At 34.7% G+C, this 27,701-nt stretch overlaps 1 protein-coding gene across 1 annotated transcript; it reads left to right on the top strand.

The window, feature by feature from the left end:
• Window positions 1–20,415: 20,415 nt before the first annotated feature.
• LOC131943770 (uncharacterized) lies at window positions 20,416–24,770 on the top strand. Its single transcript, XM_059304040.1, has 4 exons — window positions 20,416–20,501; window positions 21,366–21,503; window positions 23,740–23,954; window positions 24,664–24,770. The coding sequence occupies exons 2-4, from the start codon at window positions 21,384–21,386 to the stop codon at window positions 24,701–24,703; spliced, it is 375 nt and encodes a 124-aa protein (XP_059160023.1). The 5' UTR covers window positions 20,416–20,501; window positions 21,366–21,383; the 3' UTR covers window positions 24,704–24,770.
• The last annotated feature ends 2,931 nt before the right edge of the window (window positions 24,771–27,701 follow it).

Genomic DNA, 27,701 nt, shown 5'->3' on the forward strand with positions numbered 1-27,701 from the left:
AAAGAGCAAGAAACTGATGACGTCATCTTCCGAGTTTAGAATAAAAAGAAATGAACTATTTCATTCAAATATGATTTAGAGCTATGTACGCTATGAAATGTAGACTATACAATACGATATTCTCGGCCTAAACTTTAAAAAATTATTTTATCGTTTTGGATTCTAGATCTAGACTAGATCTAAATCTACGCAAAAACTTGACGTAGACGCTACGTCGCTAAGATCTATTCTAGATCTAGATTTAGACTCCATCTACTGTAGAATCTATTCCAAAAAGAAATTTCTATAATAAACTTTTTCAGGACTTAAATATTTTATAGAAATCTTTGTTTGTTTAGCAATGAAACTGGCTAATTTTGGGTAAAAAAAATAATTTGAAAAAAATAGGCATATTAGTGCAAGTTATTGTTTTAAATACTTCTTTTATTCTCCATATTTTAAAAGGTACCTAATTAGCTGAGATGATAGTGTACTTGATACCAGACAGCTGGTGCTGGATCAAGACACACCAAGTCAAACCTAATTTATTTTTATTTATTTTTTTTTATATGTGAATCTTCCTATTTTAGACTATAAAGAAAGGAACTACTTTGGAAATCTTTGTTTATCTATGCAATTTGCTAATCTCTATAATATTTGAAGCAAAGTTGTCGCGGCTGGGTACGCTAGTATATATATATATATATATATATATATATATATATATATATATATATAAAGAATAGAGATTTTTTTTCATAACTCATTTAGAAAAATCGAACTATGCAATTAATATCGCCTTCAAAGTTATATTTACATTAGTAAAAATTAAAGCTTTTTGGGAACCATCGATTACACTCATTTTCATATTTGTGTATTGAATATATACCGTTGAAAATCTGTTTGAGTTATTTTATCGATTCAAATAATTTAAAAATCGCCACAATAGAGGTAAATGAGGTATAGCCAAGAAGTTTATTTATATTTAATATATGTGTATTATATATGTGTATATATATATATATATATATATATATATATATATATATATCTGACTCACATAACGACCGCTTTTGTCTCACATAACGACCGTATGTTGTCTGAAACAACAGCACTCTGAGACATTCTCACATAACGACAGCCAGGTGTCTGATTAACTTTAAAACCGCCTGCTGTCTGACTTGCATAATGACTATCTGTTGTCTCATTCACATAACGACCGTGTGATATTTGAAATAACGACATTATGTGACTTACTCACATAACGATATTCTGTTGTTCAACTCTCATAAAAAAAATCTTTTTTACTTCACACAACGACGGTCTTTTGTCTCACTCTTATAACAATAGTCTTTCGTCTGACCAACATAACGACGCTCTGTTTTCTGACTCACATAACGACGCTCTGTTTTCTGACTCACATAACGACGTAATGTTGTCTGACTCACATAACGACAGTCTCTTGTCTGACCAATGTAACGACGCTCTTTCTTCTGAATCAAATAACGCTCTGTTGTCTGACTCACAGAACGACGCTCTTTTGTCTGATTCACATAACGACAGTCTGGTGTCTGACTCACAAAACGACGCTATGTTGTCTGAATCCCATAACAACCGTCTCTTGTCTGACTCACATAACGACGTTATCTTAGCTGACTCACCTAACGACAGTCTGTGAGTCTGACTCACATAACGACAGTCTATGAGTCTGACTCACATAACGACCATATGGTGTCTGACGCTCTGCTGTCTGACTCATATAACGACGCTCTGATGTCTGACTCTCATCAAATTAGTCTGTCCTCTTCAGTTGTTTCGCTCCCCTTTCATAAAGACAGCATGACATCTGATGTTGTTTGACTCACACATGAAAGCATTATGTTTTCTCATTATAATACGTTCCTTGTAAAACAGATGCTTACAACGCAAAAAAAATCAACCTAATACCGACTTTTGAAATATAGTTACGTGCCTTTAAAATATTCATGCTAATAGATAGGAAAAGTCTATCTAATCATACTAAATTTTAAAAAAAAAATTTAAAAAAACATGTCAAGCTATAAAATTATAGCTACAATTTTAAAAATTAAAGTAGATTAGGAACCATCGATTACACTCATTTTCATATTTTTGTGTTGAACATAAGCCGTTGAAAATGATTTTGAATTATCGTATAAATTTAAATATTTAATAAAACCGCCCTCAACCCCACCTTGAACTGAACTGGCCAGGGAGAGTAAAACGATGGAAGTCATAACATTTATTTTCCACGATAAATACGGACAAGGTGATCCAAGAAAAAAAATGGCGAACAAGGGAATATTTTCAGTTCGATTCAGGCTTTTAAAATTCGTTTGTATCCCTTTTCATTATAATTGGCTTATTTTTTTATGTTTTTAACACACGTTTCATTATTTTTGTTAGGCCTGTGACTACTCACACTGAGTGCTCTAGTCTAAGCTGAGATCTAGATCTAGATCTAGATCTAGATAGATCTATTATTAAGTGTCTATAAGTTTCTAGATCTAGATCTAGAGTCTAGATCTAATAAAATCTAGATCTAGATCTAGATTATCTAGACTAGATAGATTTATAATTTATATCGAGAATCTAGATCTAGATCTAGATTATCTAGACTAGATAGTAGATAATAGATAGATTTATAATTTATATCGAGAATACTACTATATCTAGTACTAGATCTAGATCTATATATCAGCCATCTAATACTAACTAGAGATCTAGATCTATAGATCTTATACGACTTATAATTAAGTAACTTTATATAAATATATTGTATGACAGTAGATCTATTAGAATTAGTATTAAGTACACGTCAAGTTGTAGAGATCTACTCTAGTCTAGTCTAGATCTAGATTCTAGATCTAGAAGTTATATATTTTATAAAAATCTATATTAAATAATTAAAAAAAAATTAGTTTATTGAAGTATTTTAAGTTAATAGTAATAATAGATAAGTTAAATAAATTAGGCCCATAGTTTATATTATAAATGTGTAGCTGGTATAGACTAGTTTTAGAGACTAGTCATATAGATTATAGTAAATAGTTAATCTTAGTCCTTAGTTAGTAATTAGTTAGTAGGGCACTACATAGTACATACACCTAGTATAATAAATGATTAGTCTAATTAGTTAGAGCCTACTTGTTAAAATATATTTACTACTAGCGTACCCGCCCCACCCGCGCGTTGCCGCGGGGATAGAAGAAAGTCTGACGAAATATATTAGAACGATATAACCAATGCATTACCAATCATATGTTCTTAGACGCGTGTCCTTCTTATCTAAAACTGTGTTATTTAAATGTTAACAATGCCTGCGCTTGGATAATAATTATCGGGACACGGGTTTTCCTATACTACCGTATGAAAACCTTTAGTGCATATTAATCACTCAGCGAAATAATGAGGTAGAACACACTTCGGTGACCACCCATGTGTCAGTGACGTAGAGGGGCGCTCTGAAGAGCCCCCCCCCCCCCACCCCCAGATTACACTACCACATAGGCGCAGCGTACGGCCCCTGGCTCCTTAAAACCTGATGCAATATGCTAGCGTTACTAATGGTCTATTATTAGATGCTCGATCTCAATTTCTGACTGGGTCGTCTAATAATAGATGCTTATTACATCATTTTCAAAGTGACAAAACTCTACAGTAGGCTCCTTATATTCAAAAAGTTATTTTTTCATCTTTCGCAAGGTGACGAAACTGTACAGAAGGATTTCCTCGCGTTACAAAGTTATTTTTAGAAACCTGTTGTAGCTTTACCGCTGAATATAGTACCCCTTACTCGCTATGCTGGACGCTCGATTAACGGATGCCAAGTGCCAACATAGTCGCTCTAAAACTTTGGGCGCCAAACCGTGTATTGACGAAAATCGTACCCTACATGGCGCCGGAGTATTCTCATCTACTCCTTAAAGCTTCATGGTTAAAAAAATATTTTTATTTGCAGAACCCTAACATTGAGTGATCTAATCATCTCCCCAAAGTTTCATGGTACACGGATGAACGGTGTGAAACCGAAATTTTATAAACCGTTCATAGAGAAAAATCGCACCCTCCCGTGGCGCCGCCCTTGCGTAATTAAAAATGATTTTTTTACAGAACCCTTTCCTACAGTTTTATAATGAACTTCCCAAAGTTTCATCTCTATCGGATGAACGGTGTCACTGCAATTCACTTTTATTATTTTTATACACCGTTTATACAGAAAAATCGCACCCTCCCGTGGCGCCGCCCTTGCGAAATTAAAAATGATTTTTTACAGAACCCTTCCCTAGAGTTTTATAATGAACTCTCCAAAGTTTCATGCCTATCGGATGAACGGTGTCACTGCAATTCACTTTTATTATTTGTATATACCGTATATAGAGAAAAATCGGACCCCCCCCCCCCCCGTGACGCCGCCCTTGCGAAATTTAAAAAGGATTTCTTTTTCACAGGACCTTTCCCTGAATTGTTCTAATCAAATCCCCCAAGTCTCATGGCTATCGGATAACGGTGTCACACCAAATCGACTTTTATTTTTATATACCGTATATTGAGAAAAATCGCACCCTACCGTGGCGCCGCCCTTGCGAAATTAAAAATGATTTTTTACAGAACCCTTTCCTAGATTTTATTTTGAACTCCCCAAAGTTTCATGCCTATCGGATGAACGGTGTCACTGCAATTCACTTTTATTATTTTTATATACCGTATATAGAGAAAAATCGGACCCTCCCGTGGCGCCGCCCTTGCGAAATTTAAAATGATTTTTTCACAGAACCCTTCTCTAGAGTGGCATAATGAACTCGCCAAAATCTCATGGCTAACGGATGAACGATGCCAAACCAAATTCGACATTTGTTCTTATATACCGTATATAGAAAAAAACTAATCGCGCCCTGTCGGGGCGCCACCCCTGCGAATTTGAAATATTTATTTTCTCAGAAACCTCCCCAGGAATATTCTCTACAACTTCCCAAAGTTTCACGGCGATGTGAAGTGAGGTGTAGTAATGCATAAAGGACAAACAGACATACATACAGACAGACACACACACACAAACATACATTGCTTTATATATATATATATATATATATATATATAGATTGTAGTAGTATTAGTAAGTATAGTTACTCTATACAGTTACTGGATATATTATAATACACACAACCTCATAATTGCTGTGGTAGATTGGAAACACTGACGACAGAAACTATGCTGTTTGTATATAGTTCTTTATTGGGCCTCAGCTAACATGATGGAAACCGGAACAGCAAGTCACAATAGATAAATACAAGGGACATCACTCAATAACAACATTATAAATATAACTAATACAAGAAGAGTGAGTTCCCTTGACTTTACAAATCTCAATATATTACATCCCTTTACCCTTAGTAAACAACAACACATCTCTCAATAGAACAATTGATAGTATCCTAAAATCACCAAATATATTGTAACCTGAACATTATATGATTTGAATAATTTGGTAGATTACATCCTTACAAACAAATGCAAACTATGCTACAACATAATTAAAATACAAAACAATGATGTCAAAGTCCTTTTGACCTTTAAAATCATAGGTCTAACTTATCTGGGACTTTGATTGTCCTGTTTGACCTTCTCAGTGGCTTTTGATTTGGTGACTCAAGATTCTGACCATATGGATTCTCTATCTCAGGAGGTCTAGGATCTAAATTATTAATTCCAGAATTTACATTTTCTGACTCTAGACTACTTGGTTCACTCATATCAACAGAACTTGGTTGTGGAACAAACTGAGTTGGTGTGAACTGATCAAATTTGGTGGGATTGATAGATTCACACTTATTGTCTGCACAAGTTATTTTAACTGGTCTGCATGTCTACGGACAGTAAGTCCATCATTTGTTTTTACTTTATAAGACACAGGTCCTGTACATTGAACAATTTGACCTGGTATCCATTTTTCCACTCTCCCATAATTTCTCAGATACACATTATCATTAACTGCAAATTCTCTTTCAATGGATGTTTTGTCATGATTTACTTTTTGTGAATGTTGATGTTCGGAAACAGACCTTTGAACAGTTGGATGTAATAGGTCAAGGTGAGTTTTAACTTTCCTACCACATAGCAATTCGCATGGTGCAACACATGTTGTTATATGAGGAGTTGTGCGGTATTTTGCTAAGAACCTGCTTACTCTTTCTCTGAGAGAAAATCTGTTACCGGTACTCATTTTTACCATAGCGGTTTTGAATATGCCTACTGCTCTTTCAGCCAAACCATTCCCAGCAGGATGATAGGGTGATATGGTTATATGCTCAATACCATTTGCTACACAAAACAGCTTAAACTCATGAGCAGTGAAACTAGGCCCATTATCTGAAATAATTTGATCTGGTAATCCATGAGTTGAAAATATTTCCTTAAGTTCAATAATGGTATCATTTGCAGTGATTGTGTTCATGATTTTAACTTCTAACCACTTAGAATGTGAATCAATAACAATTAAGAACATTTTGTTCATGAAGGGTCCTACGATATCTATATGTTTACGTTTCCATGGTTCGATTGGCCAGTCCCAGTTTCGCAAAGGTGCTGTAGCTGGTTGATTTGAATATTGTGCACAGCTTGAACAAAGCTTTACATATTTTTCAATATCAGCATCCATATGTGGCCACCAGAACCACGATCGTGCAAGACTTTTCATTTTGGAAGAACCAAGATGAGTATCATGTAAAGTTCTTAAAACTTCTTTTTTAACATTTTGGGGATAATAATTCTTGACCCCCATAGTATACATCCATCTTCTAGACTTAACTCTGTTTTTCTTACTTTATATGGCCTTAAGTCATCATTCACTGACTCTTCAGGCCAACCATTCTTACAGTACTCATATACTTTTATTAAGCACTCATCTTTTTGTGTTTCTCTCTTAACATCTTTCACATTTATATTGGAGTTATCCATGATAGTGAAAAGAACAAATACATCTTCTGGTACATAACTAAGGCTTTGGTTTTTTAAAGGTAATCGACTAAGACTATCTGCACTATTCTCAGATCCAGGTTTGTATTTCAATTCATAATTGTATGCAGTTAGTGTGATAGCCCATCTTTGAATCCTTTTTGAGGCATGCTCAGGTAGGGGTTTGTTTTCCCCAAACAAACCTAGCAATGGTTTATGATCTGTACAGATGGTGAATTCTTTACCAAACAGAAACCTGTGAAATTTCTTAACACCAAAAATGATGCCTAAGCCTTCCCTATCTAACTGAGAATAATTTTTCTCAGCCTGGTTCAAAGATCTACTGGCAAAAGCAATGGGTCTGTCACCCTTTTTATCTATGTGGGATAAGACTGCTCCTACACCATCAGGTGAAGCATCACATGTTAAGATAAGTCTTTTCCCTGGGTCATAGTGAGTTAGTAAGGTGTCAGAAGACAAAGCTTCTTTTGCTGCATTAAAAGCAGCATCTTGTTGTTTACCCCAGTGCCAAGTTGCATTTTTCTGCAGCAGCTTGTACAGTGGTGATAGTTTACCAGACAGATTTCCCATGAACTTTGCATAGTAATTTATCAAGCCCAAAAAAGCTCTTTGTTGTTGGGTATTTTCAGGTTTGGGTGCTTCTTTAATGGCTTTTGTTTTCTCAGGTTGAGGTCTGAGACCTTGCTTGCTTAAAATGTAACCAAGAAAACTAATTTCTGTCAGCATGAATTGACATTTATCTTTGTTTATCTTTAATCCTTTTTCACCAACTATTTTCAAGACTTTATCAAGTGTTTTAAGATGTTCAGTGTCATTCTTACCAGTTATGTACACATTGTCAAAGTAAACACAAACATTTGGAATATCCTTAAAAATACTGTCCATGACAGCCTGGAAAATTCCAGGGCTAGATGATATACCAAAACATAGTCTTTCATATTGGTAGAGTCCTTTATGTGTGTTTATTGTCGTATAGACTTTTGAATCTGGATGCAGTTCTAGTTGAGTGTAAGCATGACTAAAGTCTAATTCAGTGAATTTGTCTCCTCCTGCCAAATTCAAAGAAATTTCCTCAATGTTAGGAATAGGGTACCTATTTAGCTCTATTTGCTTATTCAGTGTGGCTTTATAGTCTCCACAAATTCTTACAGAACCATCCTTCTTTAACACTGGCACAATGGACGTTGCCCAATCGGAATAGTCTACCTTCTTTATGATGTCATTAGATTCCAATCTACTTAGCTCATTTTCAATTGTATCCCTCATTGCATAAGGTGGAACTCTAGCTTTGCAGTATCTTGGATTTGTGTCTTAAATGCTTATCCTCACTGTCCTATCATTTAGTAATCCTGAACTACCAAAAACACTTTCATTTTCAGATATAACTTTATCTATTGAAGTAAACTAGATTCTCTTGCTTTGTTCACTGAAAATATACTCTCACAATTTAACTTAAGATCAACTAACCAGTTCCTACCTATTAATGGTGGTCCATTTCCTTCAACCACAAGAAGAGGAAGTTTAACACTTTGACCATTATAGCTTACATGAACCATACACTCTCCTATCACAGGAACATTGTCACCAGTGTATGTTGTTAGACACTTGTGACATGGTTGTAGAGGCACTGATCCTCCTGTGACAGCGTCAAAGTCCTTCTTTGTGATGACTGTTAGAGATGCTCCAGTGTCAAGTTGGAAGCTGATGCTCTTACCGTTGATATAAACTAGTACATTGATGGGAGCATGACTTATTGATTTCACAGAGAACATGTTGAAATCCGGCTGCGAATCAGTTTGAGCATTTTCACAGGAAGAGTGGTTCATTGGTTGGGTTAGGTAGTCTTGGTGAGAGTTAACATAGTGCTGCCTTTGGTTGCGGTACTGTCTTGACTGGCTAGATTTAAAAACAGACGAAGACTTTGCAAAGCAGGCATTGGCAATGTGACCTTGCTTACTGCACTTATAACAAGTTGCTGACTTGAACTTGCATCGATGAGATGCATGGGGACCTTTGTATCGATGACATTTTTGAATCATTATTACTAGATTTAGATCTAGGATTTGAACGTGCAGGCTGTTTAGCATAAGTTGAAATGCTCTGATGGGATTGGTGTTTGTTGACTAACCTGCTGTTTACTGCATGGATCCCTGAGGGTGCTAGAGATCTCGCCGCATCGGATGACTGCTGGAATGAAGTTGCAAGTTGTATTGCTTTTTCTAATGTGAGATCTGACTCGAGCAGCAACTTTCTTTGAACATCAGGGCTGTTTACACCTGTCACAAACTTTTCACATAGTCTGTCGGTCAGCGTGTCCCCGAATTCACAAAATTCACTTAAATGACGTAAAGCAGCGACATATTCTGATATTGAATCGTTTGGTTGACGAGTCCTACCGTCAAATCTAGCTCTACACAGGAACTTTGGTGGTACAGGCGCATGGTGGTCTGTTAGCAGTTTGCTCATTTCGTTAAAGCTCTTGGTAGTTAGACTAGCTGGTGCGCATAAGTCCTTTAATAGCCTAAATTATTGAGGCCCTATGACTGTTAACAAAACAGCTCTCTTTTTGGCTTCTATCGTCACGTCGTTAGCTTCAAGGTAAAAGCTTAACCTATCTAGATAATCATGAATGGTTTCATCATTCGAATCAAATTCTTTTATTTGGCCATACAGCGCCATTATCCTAGAAATACTTAGCCAATATGCTCTAGCAAGCTTTTTTTTTAAAGTAAGCATGTGCTCTTTTAAGTCGATTGATTTATCCTCGTCGCCAGTTGTGGTAGATTGGAAACACTGACGACAGAAACCATGCTGTTTGTATAGAGTACTTTGATGGGCCTCAGCTAACATGATGGAAACCGGAACAGCAAGTCACAATAGATAAATACAATTGACATCACTCAATAACAACATTATAAATATAACTAATACAAGAAGAGTGAGTTCCCTTGACTTCACAAATCTCAATATATTACAATTGCAAAATCATGACATTAGTGAATCAATTATTTAGTAGGCCAATATTTTCTATATTAATTTAATTTTAATATTTAATACTTACTAAATTACTAGATCTGTACAAAATACATTTTATTTAAGATAATTTAGGCTATAGTACAGATGACAGTCCTAATACTTCAATTACATTGTTATTATGATTAGGGCCAAGTGAGAGGTAATTACTAATAAGACTTATGATGACTTATATTAGTCTAATAACTAATAGATTCATATTTAATAGCAGTAGATCTATAGGCTTAAAATAGTATTGTAAAAAAACTAAAGAATGCTTAATTTTTACAGTCGTCATATTACTTTTAGTTTCAGTAGGCTTATCTAGACTGTAGATTTAGATGTAGTAACTTAGTAGTAGTCTAGTAGGCCTGTGATAGCGTAGGTATTTAGTATTAGTATGTAAGTTAAACAAAGTTAACTAGGCTTAATTAGGCTACAATTTTAAATTGTAAAAATTACATGTAGCCTAAATAAAAGGTTACAGACTAGTACATTAAATAATATCCAAAATTTAAATTCAATCTAGATTAGTAGTCTAACAGTAATTTTAGGCCTCTTATAATAATAGTAAAAATTATTAAATAGAAGATTAGGCTTACTAGTACTAGTAAAGAGCTGTCTTATTTTAGTTCTACTTAATTAACTTAATATATGATTTAGTCTACTCTTAGTCTTATGTAGTTTTCTTTAGAACTTAAAATGCAGAATAGTTGATAAAGCCAAAAGGTGTCAATTGTCATAGATGGGTTAACTTACTAATCAAATTAATATAATTATCCTAATATTTATTCTAGTATGTGCATGATTTATGATAGTTATAGTAGCCTAGTCTGGATATCAATTTTCAACTAATTCCTTTTCTTTTTTTAAAATTATATATACATGACTTTTGGACTCTTTTGAGGGCTATTGTATTTAATGACAAACTCCTTACATTAAAATATTAAAAGTAAACTATTATACCTATATTTTTATTGAATGGTAATGGTTAGATAGCCCATACAATCCAATACATAAATACACATCATTGCTTTATGATCTTTATAAGACAGACACATATTTTTATTTATAACATTAAGAGTTGAAAGTATGTAAACATAATGAGTTTAATATAACAGTTTATGAAATTTATTTATGTTTTTTTTAGATACTGTGGATCATACAACTGCATACAGAGAAGACAAAAGTCAAGATGAAGCTCAATTTAAAAACTGATCCAAGGATACATGTTGGAGCCATGAAAACTTGTTCATATTGAACAACTATTTTTTTTTATTTTAGTTCTAAATGAATATGGTAATTAAAAAAAGAAAATTATAAACTTTGTTATGTTTATTTTTTTTAGCACTGCTTGTGTGTGCTGGTGTATGCGGAAACTAATTATTGCTACCTTAATTGAATAAACTTAAACTGGTGAACTATAAATAGTTTTTAAAAATATGGTGCTGAAGTAGATTTCACCTAGTTTCTCCATGGTAATAAATTGTATGATCAGCAAAATGTCAAACAGCGTTTACTGTCCATAACCAGTCAGGTACCAGTTAAAGCTGCTTTCAATTTGAATCAGAGACAACCTAAAGGATTGAAATTTCAACTCAAGAACTTTTGCTTTAGCAAATGTGTTCACAAATATGTAGTCCCACTATAAGTCTTACATTTGCATATATCTATTATAGCTGTAAAACATAATGATAAGGGAAGAATCAAGAATATGGGTTTTTGTCAATTCTAGCCATACCAGCATATAAATGTAGACCAGGCTTAGTGAAGCATTGCTGATAACTCACCATCAACCACAAATACAGCAAACTATAATCACTGCCTGTTTCCTGGTAATGTGTTGTTATTGGCCATGCAAGTTTATGAACATGTTGTAATTGTTTATATATTACAAAAGAAAAAGACTGTTGCTGATCAGATGCATTCCAGATATTTGAGGAAAAGATGTTTTCTATAAGGATAAGCAGCTATAGCAAATGAGGTTAGGGGAAATATTGAGTTAAAATAAATTATTTAATAATTGCAATGACAGAGATATCATCACAACAACAAATGTAATTAGGTTTGTATGACTAATTAATGAATATCCTATAAATAATAGCAAAATGCTGTAGTGGTCGTCCATAAAAGACTTTGAGGTGGTGTGGGAGATTTGGACCTTTGTGTCAAGGAGAGGGGGGTTCAGAAAATAAGATGACACTTTTCAATGTTCAACAAACACTCATTTTAAGAAACTGAATTTAAACCTTTATTTGCATCATTAAAAGTCGTTTTATAAATTGTTATAAAATAATTCACCAATAGGCCTACATTGAATGTTGGAAAAGCCCATAGGTTTATATATTTTATGAAAATCGCTGCAATAGGGGGGGGGGGTTGGCTTAGGTTTACTTTTTTTGGGGAAGGGGGAGGTCTGGCATCGTTGTGACATCGTTAAAAGATGACCCCATAGTCAGAGGTCGATCTAAGTTGATTAGGTGTATATTAAAATGTTGCTATTAATTACGCTTTACTTATTATAACAATTTAATATAGCCTAGTAGTTTATTTATATTAAATAATATAACATCCCCTTGCACCACAACACCCTGACTATACTAATCCAAATTAAAATAAAAATGTTTTGTAAATTACTATTATATTATTAGTAATTTTGTGTATAAATATTTTTAGCCTTAGTAAAACCGGAAGAGACTTTGTACTTATTTCACAAATGGTATAAAATATTCAATTTTGGTTCAAAAATATGCTTTCTGGCAATACAAAGTGGAACCACTTTTGGAACCACTTTTCCTACCTATTACATCCATTCATTTAATAACTATTTTCCTTGTATGCGGTTTCACTCGACCAACCAATTTCCGTGAAGTGATGTTAAGTAAGTGTGATTTGATGTGAGGTGGATGTGATGTGAGGTGGGTGTGATTTGATGTGAGGTGGATGTGATGTGGGTGTGCTGTGAGGTGTGGTGAGGTGTGGTGTGATGTGAGGTGTGATGTTATGTTATGTTGGTCTTATGTGAGGTGGGTGCGGTGTAGGTGTGATGTGATGTGAGGTGGATGTGATGTGAGGTGGGTGTAATGTGAGGGTGTAATGTGATGTGAGGTGGGCGGGTGTAATGTGATGTGGGTGTGGTGTGATGTGAGGTGGCTGTGATGTGAGGTGGGTGTGATTTGAGGTGGGTGTGATGTGTGGTAGGTGTGATGTGAGGTAGGTGTGATGTGGGGGTAGGTGTGATGTGAGGTGGGTGTGATTTTGTGTGATGTGAGGTAGGTGTGAGGTGAGGTGTGCGTGATGTGAGGTGCGTGTGATGTGATGTTGGTGTGATGCAATGTGATGTGATGTGGGTGTGATGTGGTGTGATGTGGTGTGAGGTATTGTGATAAAAAGCCATAACAAACACCTGTTGACCACATTTTACATTTCAATTTTCATAAATGGCCTTTGCATACCGCCACCTTACATTAAAATATTTTGACCCGCCTAAACATATATCAATTTAGAAGTGGGCGCTGCATTCTATTACACAATTACATATGTAATAATTTCAGCTAGGTTAGACGGTGACAGCTTTAGCTTTAAAGAAAAACAAGACTATTTGTTGCGACTCCCTTAGCAAAGTTATCAGGAGTTCAGATCAGCAATGCCCGTATCCAATTGTCTGCTTTCTCCGGTGGGAGAAGGGAAACTTGAAATTTACGGGGGGTGGGGGGAGGGGGGGGGGGGGGCTCACTATATTTTCCGGGGGATGGGAGGGCGGGAACGACACGTCTAAAAGTATGTATTTTCATTTTAAATTTTAATTCGTTCTTATCTTCCCCTGCAATGATGCCTGAAAGTAACTCTGAGCGGAACCAAAAAACATCAGAGTTTTTAACCCCCGGGATGATGAGGCTAGGTAATTGATAAAGGCAACACATCTAGTATAGAAAACTTTTTTAAAAATAAAAAAAAAAAAACAGAAAGATAACAGGTTCAATGTGGAGTCAACGGGTCATTTGGCGCATGACGTTGTCACGAAATCGTTAATAGTGTTGTAAATTATAAACAATTTAAAGGAAAACAGTGTGAGGACAGTACCTTATGATATACCCATCGTAAAACAACTCATCAGAAGACACAGAGCAGCGCCGCCCCATTCACCAGTGTTGTCTCCCTTGTAGTAGAGGGTGTACTCTACGTAAACGGCCTAAAACTTGACGTGAGTTGCAAGAACGCTACGCTCGTACCGTCAACGGTCCAACGGAAACTTTGAGAATAAAACGTGTTTTAGTGAGCGCATGTTTGTTTAATGCGCGCACACATATACATGCACGAAGAATAATCTATAAGCTTATTTGCACACATACTCATATATATATATATATATATATATATATATATATATATATATATATATATATATATATATATATATATATATATATATATAAATTATATATATAGCCCAAACACCTAAATATGTGTTGTATGAAAGACAGCATATTAGTTTACGCTTTGTAATAATGACTCACGCCATTCATTAGATAACGCCATTTGTACAAAGAATTCATAGGGCAATTCGGCCCAATAAGACTTAACCCTTTATTTACGAAATTAGGTTTCGAATGATATTTTTTCTTAAACAATGTGTTATCATATTGCTTTTTTGCACATTTAAAGCATACGTCGAAGGAAATTTTGTTTCATAAATTTTTAAGGGCCCAAACATGTATTGGTACTTATAAGTACCGTCAGGAATGTAGGACCTTTTTTCCAAAAATTAAAAAATTTACAAAACAAGAAAAAACGATACAATTTATTTAATAATAGCATGGCAATCATTATAACAATTATTTTTTGTAATTTTCACACATAAACCCAGCATAATAGTATATTTTGAGTACGATTTTTACTGGATTTTCTATTGGAACACATATTAGACCTCAAACACAGCAAAAGGTGCCGACATGTCGTGCTCCCTCATTCCTCATTGCTGAGACATTCTTGCCTGTCGTCTTTCTGGTGTGGTAACAGTTGCCAGACTGAACCTGCTTGTGCTGGAGGCTCCCAATAGCCATAACAATAAGCCGCATAAACACATTTTTTTTAAACGAAAGTCTATTCATTCAGTACACTACTACTAGTAATACTAGTATAATTGTAGCCTACTAGAATGTTATGACAAGTCTTCATTACGGTGTAAAGTTCTTAAATAGAAGCGAGCTCAATGTGTTTGGAATAGCCGTAGTGGGCTACTGTTTTCTGTTTACTGATTCAAAATTACAAAACGATCTATACTACATGCAGATGTATGGACTATTACTAGTCTACATGTGTACATTACGTACACGCTAGCTATTGTATGCAAGACAGTTTTTTGCAACAAATATAACTTACAAATCTTACTTCTAGAACTAGACTTTGGTATACAAATAACGTGTACTAAACCTAGTAAACGAGCCTGCAACTGCTACCTTTATTCTTGTTATTCTTTTACTAGTAGAAATCTGCAACTAATTACAATATTTCTGAGGAAACCCCTATGCTGACCTTCTTATAAATGCTTAAATATAAATTTTTAAGTACATTTCGATAATTAATTATCAAAATAATATTTTTGTTACTCCACATCGAAAATCAGCTATTTCCAAGAAATCCTAAAAAAAATGTCTGTGTGCCCTGACGGTACTTATAAGTCCACTTGTAAACATCGATCTATTACAAAGACAATTTGATACAAATTGTATAACTAGAAATTAAACGCATTTGCCTGACTATTGAAGATGCCAATAAAAAATATTCGGTGTTGAAAACGTGAAGAATAAGGTAAAACAAAAGGAAATCAGGAACACATGTGAGATATGTACAGAACAATTGTGAACTACCGATACAAGTAGAGATTGAAAATGGCGCCACTACAGTAATTTTCAAAAATCATCGTTCCCTCCACCTACCTGTGACTCAAGGGAGATAATACTATCAATTACATCAATAATTTTTAAAATTCCTCTTAAATTAAAAATAATACAGGTGCTTTATTAAAGTGGTACTTATAAGTACCGTTAGTAAAATAGGCCTTTTGTATAAGCGGGCATTTTGCCTATTTCATCTTTTGGATTTCGGCCGTTTTTAATCAATCTTTAAATCGCAGTATTTCTTACTTTGTTGTACAGTAAACTTATTTCTCTCTCGTAAAATGTTTTACAAAAGATTGCTGAATTATTCATCGACAGTATTAACCTAGTTAACAGTGTGTTAAAGAATGTCGCTGTCTAGTTGTAGTCTTCTACATTTTAAGGTACACGTTTTTATACGCATACGCATACGCATACGCATACGCATATGCATACGCATACATGTGGAAACATTTTTTTTTAAAAACCCCGTGGACTAACAAGGGCCACGAGGTTCCCAGCCTTTAAATGAGAGATATTATTAAATGTTATATAAATATTATTTAAAGACAAAAACAAATCTAGTTAATACTATCTGCATCCTTATTACTACACGAGATAAATGGCCCTTTGAGGAAGGATACAACGGGCGCTCGGTTGCCAGTGTTGTCTCTTTTCTTTCAACAAAAAACAACCGCAAAAACATTACCTCAAATGAAACCGGAAACGCAAAATGACAACGGATTTTTATCAATAATCAATCTTCACGTAGTTATTGCGCATTTATACTAAATATAGTCGTAGCCATACCCCTAAACCATACGCCTAATCTTAATAAATGATAAAAGTTGAATTTATAGTTACTTTCAGGCAACTCTACTTGGGAGGAGGAAGCTCCGCACGCCCCTACTCACAACCCAAAGCACGTCTACCTTCCCATTCAACGAAATATAACTATATACATTTTCAAGTGCCCACCCCTTCCCAGATAATTCAACCCCTGCCCTCAAAAATTTCAAGTACACCCCCTTCTTCCGGGATCAAAAGCCTGAAAGAAACACTGGTTTTGTATGTAGATCATACAAACTAAAGGTAGAGCCTTGAAGGGGCTTCATCCCTACCGGAAGAGATACATGATAGGAAATTCACGCAAAACACTTTTTAGATTAGAAAATTTCAAGTTCCCCCTTCCGGGGAGGAACAAGTCTGAAAGAAACACTGATGTTGCGCTTAGCCACTGCCCGAAGAATTGCATGAAAGAAACTCTACACGCAAAAAGCTTATAAGGTTAGAAATATTAATTATGCCGTAATGTCAGTCTTTTTATTATAGAGGATAGATGACATCATTTCTTTTGCGTTGGAGTTGGGGGGGGGGGAGGTGGCGACTTAAACGTTCTTGTGCGGGGTGGGCTTAACCGAAAAATTGTATGAAAGAAATTCTGCACGCAAACCACTTCTAAGATATTGTAAGGGTGTTGTATCTCATCCTTCTAGATGTTGTTCACCGTAAACTGAATTTATTGTTCTTTTTTAACTTTCTCGTTTTCGTTGTAATCGTGCAGAGTACATGAAATTGAAATTGAAATGTTCATACATCTCGAATTGCATACATATTGAGTTTGGAAAAAAACCGTATTTTATTGCAATTTAGTCTGTGTGTTTGTGTGTCTGTAAACACAATAACGTTGCTGTTTCAGCTACGTTGACAAATTTTCACAAATAGGTACAATATGAAATTTGAATATGTATGTCTAAAATCTAATAGCTTGGTTGTTCTAGTTAGGTAGACAAAATTTAACAAATAAATGAAATATTTTTTGTTTTAGTTATAAAATTATTGTTATAGAAAATAACACTTAACGCTACTCCAGATTTCTCCAAAAATGCATTAGGAATTTAAAAATTATATAGAGCCTGCTATGAGCGGAAACCTACGAACACTAGTGTGGACACTATTAGTGGATCGATTAACTTTTCAAGCAGGCCAAAGCAAGAAACATAAGTATAGTGACAAAATGGTTCATAATTAGCTGATTAATTTACCTTTTATAATATCATTTAAGATTTTCATTATTCAGTACTAATTTTCCTATATATTTTATTCACAGATTGTTTACTGTTCATTTTGAGCTCCATTTTTTTTTTCTAAACGATTCTGTTCTATTGAAAATGTCTATTGAATGTCTATAGGATGACTACACGGGAGTTGCAACCGTAGCTTCATGTGTGACTCACATGACAACAGCTTCATGTTTTTTCTTATGCAAATCCGAATAGAATTGTAAATAAGGTCTGAGTAGATCGGAAAACCCAACACTTAACATAAATATCTATAGATAAAAAGTAGTTTGCATAAAATGAATTTCGTATAGAATTAATAGGGTCGGATGGGGGTGAAACATTAAACAACATCCTTTGTGCTGATGTCAGTAACAATTAGAATATGCTAAACAAGGCTTACAATGCTATACGTTAACAATAGGAGGTAGACGATATGATAATCTTTAGACTGAAGGTGGGTTAGTTAGAAAATCGATAATTCGTAAAGTCAGTTTTGTATAATGTTGTGTATTTTGTTAGGTAGTTCAGGAATAAACTAGATGTGATATCTTGTTGTTGTATATGCAAAACGGTGTTTAGTGTGCGCGTGTAATGAGGAACGGGTATAGTTTTGGAAATGCTTGATACTTAGTAAATGTGTCGCGAAAAGACTGGGGTGTTATATTTTGTGTTTGTTCTTGGTTGGACAAAGGCTATGGAAGCAAATCCAAAAAGAAAAGCCGGCTGAAATCGGAGTCAATGGCCTCAATGGCGCATAACCAGTTGACACGTAACGCTTAATTGTGTTGGAGGCGTGGTCGAGTCGGTAAAAAGCTCAGGGTTGATAAATTCGAACAAAGTCTCGAGTTCAAACCCACTGGCAGATAAATCTCGACCCCCTCCAACGCTAATAATTAAGAACGAAGAAGAAGAAGAGATATTTTGTGTGCAAGATGAATACATTTTTTGACGTATGTTTTGTTGCATGCAGTGTTAACGAGGTATAGAGTACTGACGAACCGAAGTAAAAAGTAAATTTCATGATATATAATGTATTTATTTATTTATTTTTACGTATATAGTCAGGTATTAAAATGTATACGTTAATGATTTGTTTTTAGTACGTATCAGATGTGTGATACATAACAGCAAATTAGCCGTGTCAACTTTATTCCAACAAACTGCTTAAACAAGTCACTTCATTGAAAGATTTTTTGAATATGTCCGAGACCCATGAGCTTCAGTCAAGTTGCTTTCCGAACTTATGTCTATTGCTAATACGGATCTCCACAAACAATAACCTAATTGTAGCGGTCACCAAAACGCCCATGTAAAACGTGATATACACAATAACTCTGGCCTTGTCTTGTTTATGGTCATGTTTATGATAATTCAAATCGATTATTTGTTTTTAATTTGAATTTTAACTGAGTAATAATGTTAATCGTTATGAAAAACATATAGTTTAAATACTATATTTTTTTTTTTAAATCTAGCTTGAAAGAAATAAACCGGGATTGATCTCACCTAAACTTTCTCGAATATTCTAATATAACATTACGTGGGATGTCAACTCGGAATATAGACATGATTTTTGTTTGCTTAAACTTTTAAAAATAGAAAAAAATCTAGTGGAAAAAAAATTGCGCACCAAGCGAGCACCAAAACCAAATGTGCGTAATAGTGCGCAATATTATTAGTACTTTATAAATTTACATGCGTTTTTTGAGAAATCGGAAATAGCGTAAATTAGTACTTCCGGTCAACGGAAATTACTCAACATTTGACAGAAGGTAGAGAATTAGATCTTTTACTTGCATGTGAAATTTCATTTATCTATCTTAATTAGTACTCAAGTTATAGGCTTTTGAAAAATTCAAAGTAGAAAAAGTACCACTTCCGGTTATCGGAAATCGCTCAAAAGTTGATACGGATCTACGATTTTGATATAATACTTATATATGAAACTTCATCAACCTAGCTGTAACGGTACTCAAGTTACCGTGTTTACACAAGGACACACACACGGACAGAATTGGATAATCCAGTTTTTCCAACTCCATTACGCATAAAACGCCAAAATATTATATATCTGTGTTTATAATTTTTGCCCGATTAAAATAAGTCTTCTATATCCCGGATGTGATGAAGGACCGAGGAGTAAAACGGTGAAAACTGTCCAAATTTAATGAGATTTTTGTGCACGATTACAAGACTTTCTCTATACTTCGTATATACGAGAAAGTAAAAAGGCTTTCTTTTTTTGCCGTCATTGTTTGAGCATCAAATACTCACAGTTCAAAAGCTAGAAACTAAAACGTACAACTTATGAAGCAGCTTGTGTCAGTTCAAGCTTCCACTTAATCTATTGCAACAAATTTAGAGCCAATGTAATTTTATTTAATTTAACATCCTACCTGAACATTTACACACAAACTCTCACAGCTATGTAACATATGGTACCAATAAAAGGTCGTGGTCTAGTCACATGATATAACTTATTACATTTATTCTGCTTACCACTATAAATTTAGCTAACAAAACCACGTCGAGAACCGATGCATTGCTGTAGCTTGTGTTTTTAAAGTTTTTCAAGGTAGGAAATCATCAGTGTTACTGCCACATTATTTAGTATCGATCCTAAAGTTTTTTTTTCAGTATTTTAAATATATCTATCTATCTATCTATCTATCTATCTATCTATCTATCTATCTATCTATCTATCTATCTATCTATCTATCTATCTATCTATCTATCTATCTATCTATCTATCTATCTATCTATCTATCTATCTATCTATCTATCTATCTATCTATCTATCTATCTATCTATCTATCTATCTATCTATCTATCTATCTATCTATCTATCTATCTATCTATCTATCTATCTATCTATCTATCTATCTATCTATCTATCTATCTATCTATCTATCTATCTATCTATCTATCTATCTATCTATCTATCTATCTATCTATCTATCTATCTATCTATCTATCTATCTATCTATCTATCTATCTATCTATCTATCTATCTATCTATCTATCTATCTATCTATCTATCTATCTATCTATCTATCTATCTATCTATCTATATATATATATATATATATATATATATATATATATATATATATATATAACCATGCAGAAGAATAACACACAGACGCAAATACTTTATTTTCTTAAACAGTTGCACTAGTTGAATCACGTGTGTGTAATTTATTATTTTTTTTTAGTTCCTTTACACTAATCTAAATATTAAATAATTTGTCAATTTGTGAAAAGACTAGATTGCTGCTCTTTATACCTAGTTCTTAAGTTAGCCTGTTAAATCAAGATTAAACGTTCTAAATACGCTACATTTTGTAATAACATTGATATTTTTAAGCAACGATTTTCACTAAAACACATGAAAAGAAAAGTAAATACATCAAAATATAATTACCATTTTGACCGACAGGTTTTAAACACCAACAACATGACTCCGTTTTGGATGTTCGTTGTCATACCAGCGATGGCCTTCGCTGACTACTTTACTGATGCCGACACAAATGCCGATGGCAAGCTGGCTTACAAAGAGCTAGTAAACTATGCTAAGGTTTAAAAATAAATTTATTGTTACTTCATTACATTTAACCAAAAATATATAAATATTTTATTTTCGCGGCTAGATAGTGTGTCAAGGAAATATTTAGCTTGAGTTGATTTAGAAAAAAATAACAACCACTGGTCTAAACATACAAATTTTAAAAGTATTAGTTCTTTTTGCTCTAGTGTTTATAAGGTGGCCGGAAAGAACCGCAACGGAAAAAAGCGCAACGGAAAAAAACGCAAAACAAAAAGCGCAACGGAAATAAGCGCACACGGAAAAAAGCGCAAAGAGAAAAAAGCGCACACGGAAAAAAGCGCAAAGAGAAAAAAGCGCAAACAGAAAAAAAGCGCAAACAGAAAAAAGCGCACACAGAAAAAAGCGCAAACAGAAAAAAGCGCACACGGAAAAAAGCGCAAAGAGAAAAAAGCGCACGCGGAAAAAAGCGCAAAGAGAAAAAAGCGCAACGAGAAAAAAGCGCAAAAAGAAAAAAAGCGCACACAGAAAAAAGCGCAAAGAGAAAAAAGCGCAAACGGAAAAAAGCGCAAACAGAAAAAAGCGCAAACGGAAAAAAGCGCAAACAGAAAAAAGCGCACACAGAAAAAAGGTAGGTAGGCAGGTGGGCAGGCAGGTTGGTAGGCAGGTAAGTAGGTAGGTAGGCAGGTAGGTAGGTAGGCAGGCAAGCAGGCAGGCAGACAGGTAGGTAGTCAGGAAGTCAGGGAGGGAGGGAGGTGTTGGGAGGGAGGGAGGTAGGTAGGTAGGTTGGTAGGTAGGTGGGTAGGTGCGTCATAATGAAATAATGGTAAATAAATCGTTGTTATGATGTGTGTTTTGGTGCGAATGAATGTTGTTGCGAGAAATATGACGAATTCATGTTAGATGACGCGGATGAAAGAGAGTGAAGTTTTGCCATAGGAACGGGTAGTTATGGTTTGCAAGCTAGGTAGTTCGGACTAGGGAGAATGTGAGAGATACTTCGTGTAATGTCGATATCAAACACGACACTCTTACAGCAGCCATAACAGTCATGTATAAATGTGTCATCTAGTCGATATAGGTATTTGTGCTAAATTTCTCTTTTGCACATTTTTCGTTGTTTTTTCTGTTTGCGCATTTTTCTGTGTGCGCTTTTTTCTGTTTGCGCTTTTTTCCGTTTGCGCTTTTTTCTGTTTGCGCTTTTTTGTGTGCGCTTTTTTCTGTTTGCGCTTTTTTCCGTTTGCGCTTTTTTCTGTTTGCGCTTTTTTCTGTTTGCGCTTTTTTCCGTTTGCGCTTTTTTCTGTGTGCGCTTTTTTCTGTTTGCGCTTTTTTCCGTTTGCGCTTTTTTCTGTTTGCGCTTTTTTCCGTTTGCGCTTTTTTCTCTTTGCGCTTTTTTCTGTGTGCGCTTTTTTCTTTTTGCGCTTTTTTCTCGTTGCGCTTTTTTCTCTTTGCGCTTTTTTCCGTGTGCGTTTTTTTCTCTTTGCGCATTTTTCCGTGTGCGCTTTTTTCTGTTTGCGCTTTTTTCTGTGTGCGCTTTTTTCTTTTTGCGCTTTTTTCTGTTTGCGCTTTTTTCTCTTTGCGCTTTTTTCCGTGTGCGCTTTTTTCTCTTTGCGCTTTTTTCCGTGTGCGCTTATTTCCGTTGCGCTTTTTGTTTTGCGCTTTTTTCCGTTGCGCTTTTTTCCGTTGCGGTTTTTTCTGGGAACCGTTTATAAAGAGTACCCATTTATTTCTAGGAACGTATAAAATAATATTATTTGACAGAAAAGTTTCGTATGTTTTAGAAATATGTATGTTTAATAATTTCTTTATGTCTTTTTGTTAATGTATGTAAAAGGTTTTAAGCTTTCTATAACTACCTCAATACTAGTAAAAAGACAATGTGATCCAAGTATTTCATGGCATGTGTTGTTTACTTTTACGTTTTCACAATTTAAAGAGATTGTATATTTTTGCCTTTGCATTGGTCTTTGCATTTGCGTGTGCATTTGTGTTTGCGTTTGTGTTATGTTTGTGTTTTTATATAGTTTTAATTATGGCTAAGGTAAAAGTTAGAGATAGAATTACATTCAATTACTAATTAGGAAATATTTTACTTAAACCCGGGTGAATCCGAGTGTAGCCTATGCACCTAAATAAACACGGAAGTCAGGGTCCTTTACGTTTTTTTTTTCACAGAACCCAGCGCTTTTTATATAATACATTTTGATTCACACTTTCCTTACCTTTCAAACTAAACTTGAAAACTTATTATTTTCATTCTTTTATACAGCCATGGGATGCTAATAAAGACGGCTTTATTAATTTGACCGAGTTCCATAAACTAATCCAAGACGTGCTGCCAGGCTACAGAAACAAAACAGTGGCTTTGTTTAAAATGAGTGACAGCAATAATGACGAGAAACTGGACCAAATCGACAGTTTGTCTCTGATTAAAAAGGCGGATATCAACGGAAATCATTATGCTGAACGTTCTGAGATGGAAGGGTAAAATATGCATAGAGTTGATTATTACGGGTATACAAAATAATGCACATTGAAGTAGATCAATGAAATTTAGGGGCTGGGTGATCGAGGCTGTGACGCTCATAAGGGCGGTAACTTATTTAGGAGAAATAGAATCCAAAATCAAACAACTGCTGTATTGTAATTTTTTTCTTGGTCGACAATTGATATGGAAACAAAATGAAAAGGAAATTCTAAACAGAATCGGACTGAAAGTGTATAAAAAGCTAAACTGGTTGGTACATCATTTGTTGTATATTCCGTTCAACATAAGAGTAACTTTTGAAACTACTTTTTTAAATTTAAATTAACTGTTATATTAAGATTTAGATGAAGTACGGGTAAATTAAGTAAGCCAAAGATGAGACATATTTTTAGAAATCATAATATGGCGCTGTAGTCTGGTATGACCATTGGAAAATCCAAGCACACAGCCTGGGTCTTAGGATGAGAAGAGCCATGCATCGACCCCATCTCAGCACAACTGTTGGATATCATTCCCATACAACGGTCTCTGCCCCAGCAGACAAGCCTCATCTACCCAAATGTTCAAACACCTTTGTTTAATCGTCCGACCAATCTGTCCATACGCATAATGACACACGTCTATTTATTTTCTTTTAAAAGTAAGATATTAAATGCATTAATTGTCACAATAATCTAATATATGCGGAATTTAATATTTCCCCAGATTGAGCACATTTCTCAAAGTGTATGCTGTCTTCTATTAAAGAATGAAGACAGTTTGATTGACATTAGCAATGTCTTAAAAGTTGAAATAAATGAATATACGATAAATTTGCAGTTGCATTTTTAATAAATGAGATATGTGTGGTTTTTTTGGGCACGTGCAAGCGTGTACATCCGTGTAAGTTCTCTACATATATACTAGAGTACCTCACTGCGCATGCTGCAAACTCCCTGGCGCTGCCCATAAGAAATGTATATTATTTTCCACAGAAAATTTCTTGGAAGTATTCTAATCAACTTCCCAAATGTTTTAAGGTGATAAGATGAAAGGTATTAAACCTTGCGCCATGCTTGCGAAATTGAAATAATTGTTTTACAGGTACCTCCACAACAATTTCCCATACTTTTCGGGCGATCAAATGAAGGGTGTAGTAACGCATAAATAAAATTTAGCAGATATACATACATATATATATATATATATATATATATATATATATATATATATATATATATATATATATATATATATATATATATATATATATATATATATACACCTACCCACACCATCACCTACAGTTTAAGTACACACATTCTTTCGTCAACTCTGAATGCAATGCTTACAACTTTTTTGCAATTTGTTTTACTTTATGTTTTAGACTTACGGAAATTTAATTCAGTTAATTTTATAATAAAAACACAAACCTACGTGACTTTTCGCACCCACTTGCATACACCTATCCACACCATCACTATTTTAAGTACAACGTTCCTTAATCAACACTGAGCGTAATGTTTTCTTTTTTTTTACATTTTTCTAATGTCGTAAATCTATAAAAAGCTATATAATATCAGGATCGCGTAAGTTAGGAAGGTTTTCTATATTACATATGATATATGTAACGAAGTATAAAAGTGCCAAATATCTATATCAGACAAGGTTGCAAAATATTTCATCATATAGCTTGTAGACTTCCCCTTGATTGTTCCCTTAGAGAACTTATCTGCCTCACTTCAACATATTACTACGTCATACTCCCTTACTAATGTTTGTATATATATATATGTATATATATATATGTATATATATATATATATATATATATATATATATATATATATATATATATATATATATATATATATATATATATATATATATATATATATATATATATATATATATATATATATATATATATATATATATATATATATATATATATATATAAAGCAATGTATGTTTGTTAGTCTATCTGTCTGTCTGTCCGTCTGTCCTTTATGCATTACTACACCTCTCATCGCATCGCCGTGAAACTTTGGGAAGTTGTTAAGAATATTCCCGGGGAGGTTTCTGCGAAAAAAAATTTCAAATTCTCAGGGGTGGCGCCCCGACAGGGCGCGATTTGTTTTTTTTTTCTCTTTACGGTATATAAAAATAAAAGTCGATTTTGGTTTGGCATCGTTTATCCGATAGCCATGAGACTTTGGATAGTTCATTATACCACTCTAGGTAAGGGTTCTGTAAAAAAAAATTAATTTCGCGAGGGCGGCGCCATGGGAGGGTCCGATTTTTCTCTATATACGGTATATAAAAATAATAAAAGTGAATTGCAGTGACACCGTTCATCAGATAGGCATGAAACTTTGCGGAGTTCATTATAAAACTCTAGGGAAGGGTTCTGTAAAAAAAAATTTAATATTGCAAGGGCGACGCCACGGGAGGGTGCGATTTTTCTCTATGTACGCTATATAAAAATAAAACTCGATTTTTGCCTAACACCGTTAATCCAATAAGCATGGAACTTTAGTGAGTTCATTAGAACACTCTAATGAAGGGTTCTGAAAAAAGAAATTAATTTAGCAAGGGCGGCGCCAGGGGAGGTTGCGATTTTTCTCTATATACGGTATAAAAAAAATAATAAAAGTGAATTACAGTGACACCGTTCACACGATTGCCATCAAACTTTGGTAATATGTTGAGAATATTCATGTGGACGTTTCTGCTTAAAACACATTTTCCAATTAGCAGGGGTGGCGCTCCGGAAGGGCGCGATTTGTTTTCTCTCAATATATGGTATATAAAAATTAAGAGTCGATTCCAGATTCACACTGTTCACCCAATCGCCGTCAAACTTTAGGGAGTTGATAAGAGCAATTCAGGGAAGGGTTCTGTAAAAAAAACATTTTTAATATCGCAAGGGCGGCGCCACGGGAGGGTGCGATTTTTCTCTATATACGGTTTATAAAAATAAAAGTCTATTTCCGTTTCACACCGTTCATCCGTGTACCATGAAACTTAGGGAGATGATTAGATCACTCAATGGTAGGGTTCTGCAAAAAATATTTTTATTATTGCAAGGACGGTATATAAAAAATAAAACTCGGATGCGATTCATTGGAGTGCCATGAAACTTTAGGGAATAGATGAGAAAACTCCCGAGAATATTTCTGCGAGAAAGAAAAATAAAGTTTCTTATGGGCGGCGCCATATAGTGTACAACTTTCGTCAGTACACGGTTTGGCGCCCAGAGTTTTAGAGCGACTGTGTTGGCACTTGGCATCCGTTAATCGAGCGTCCTGCACAGCGAGTAAGGGGTACTACTATATTCAGCCGTAAAACTACAAAAGGCTTCTAAAAATAACTTTGTAACGCGAGGAAATCCTTCTGTAGAGTTTCGTCACTTTGCGAATGATGCAATAAGCATCTTTTATTAGAAAATCCAGTCAGAAATTGAGATCGATCATCTAATAATAGACCATTAGTAACGCTAGCGTACTGCATCAGTCACACTGATGTTTAAAACACGTCAAATACTTTTTTTCGTGTTAAAGAAAAATCCTGTTCATTTGTGTCACTTTAGCGAATGACGAAATCTGCATCATTATTAACAGGATACTATTTGGCACGATGGCGCCTGTTAGTTTTAAGGAGCCAGCGGTCATACGCCGCGCCTTTGCGGTAGTGTAATCGGGGGGGGGGGGGCTGAGAGCGCCCCTGTACGTCTCTGACACATGGGCGGTCACCGAAGTGTG

Source organism: Physella acuta, unplaced genomic scaffold, assembly GCF_028476545.2.
Source record: "Physella acuta isolate Inbredline_101_S28 unplaced genomic scaffold, ASM2847654v3 ptg000039l, whole genome shotgun sequence".
Lineage (NCBI taxonomy): Eukaryota > Metazoa > Mollusca > Gastropoda > Physidae > Physella > Physella acuta.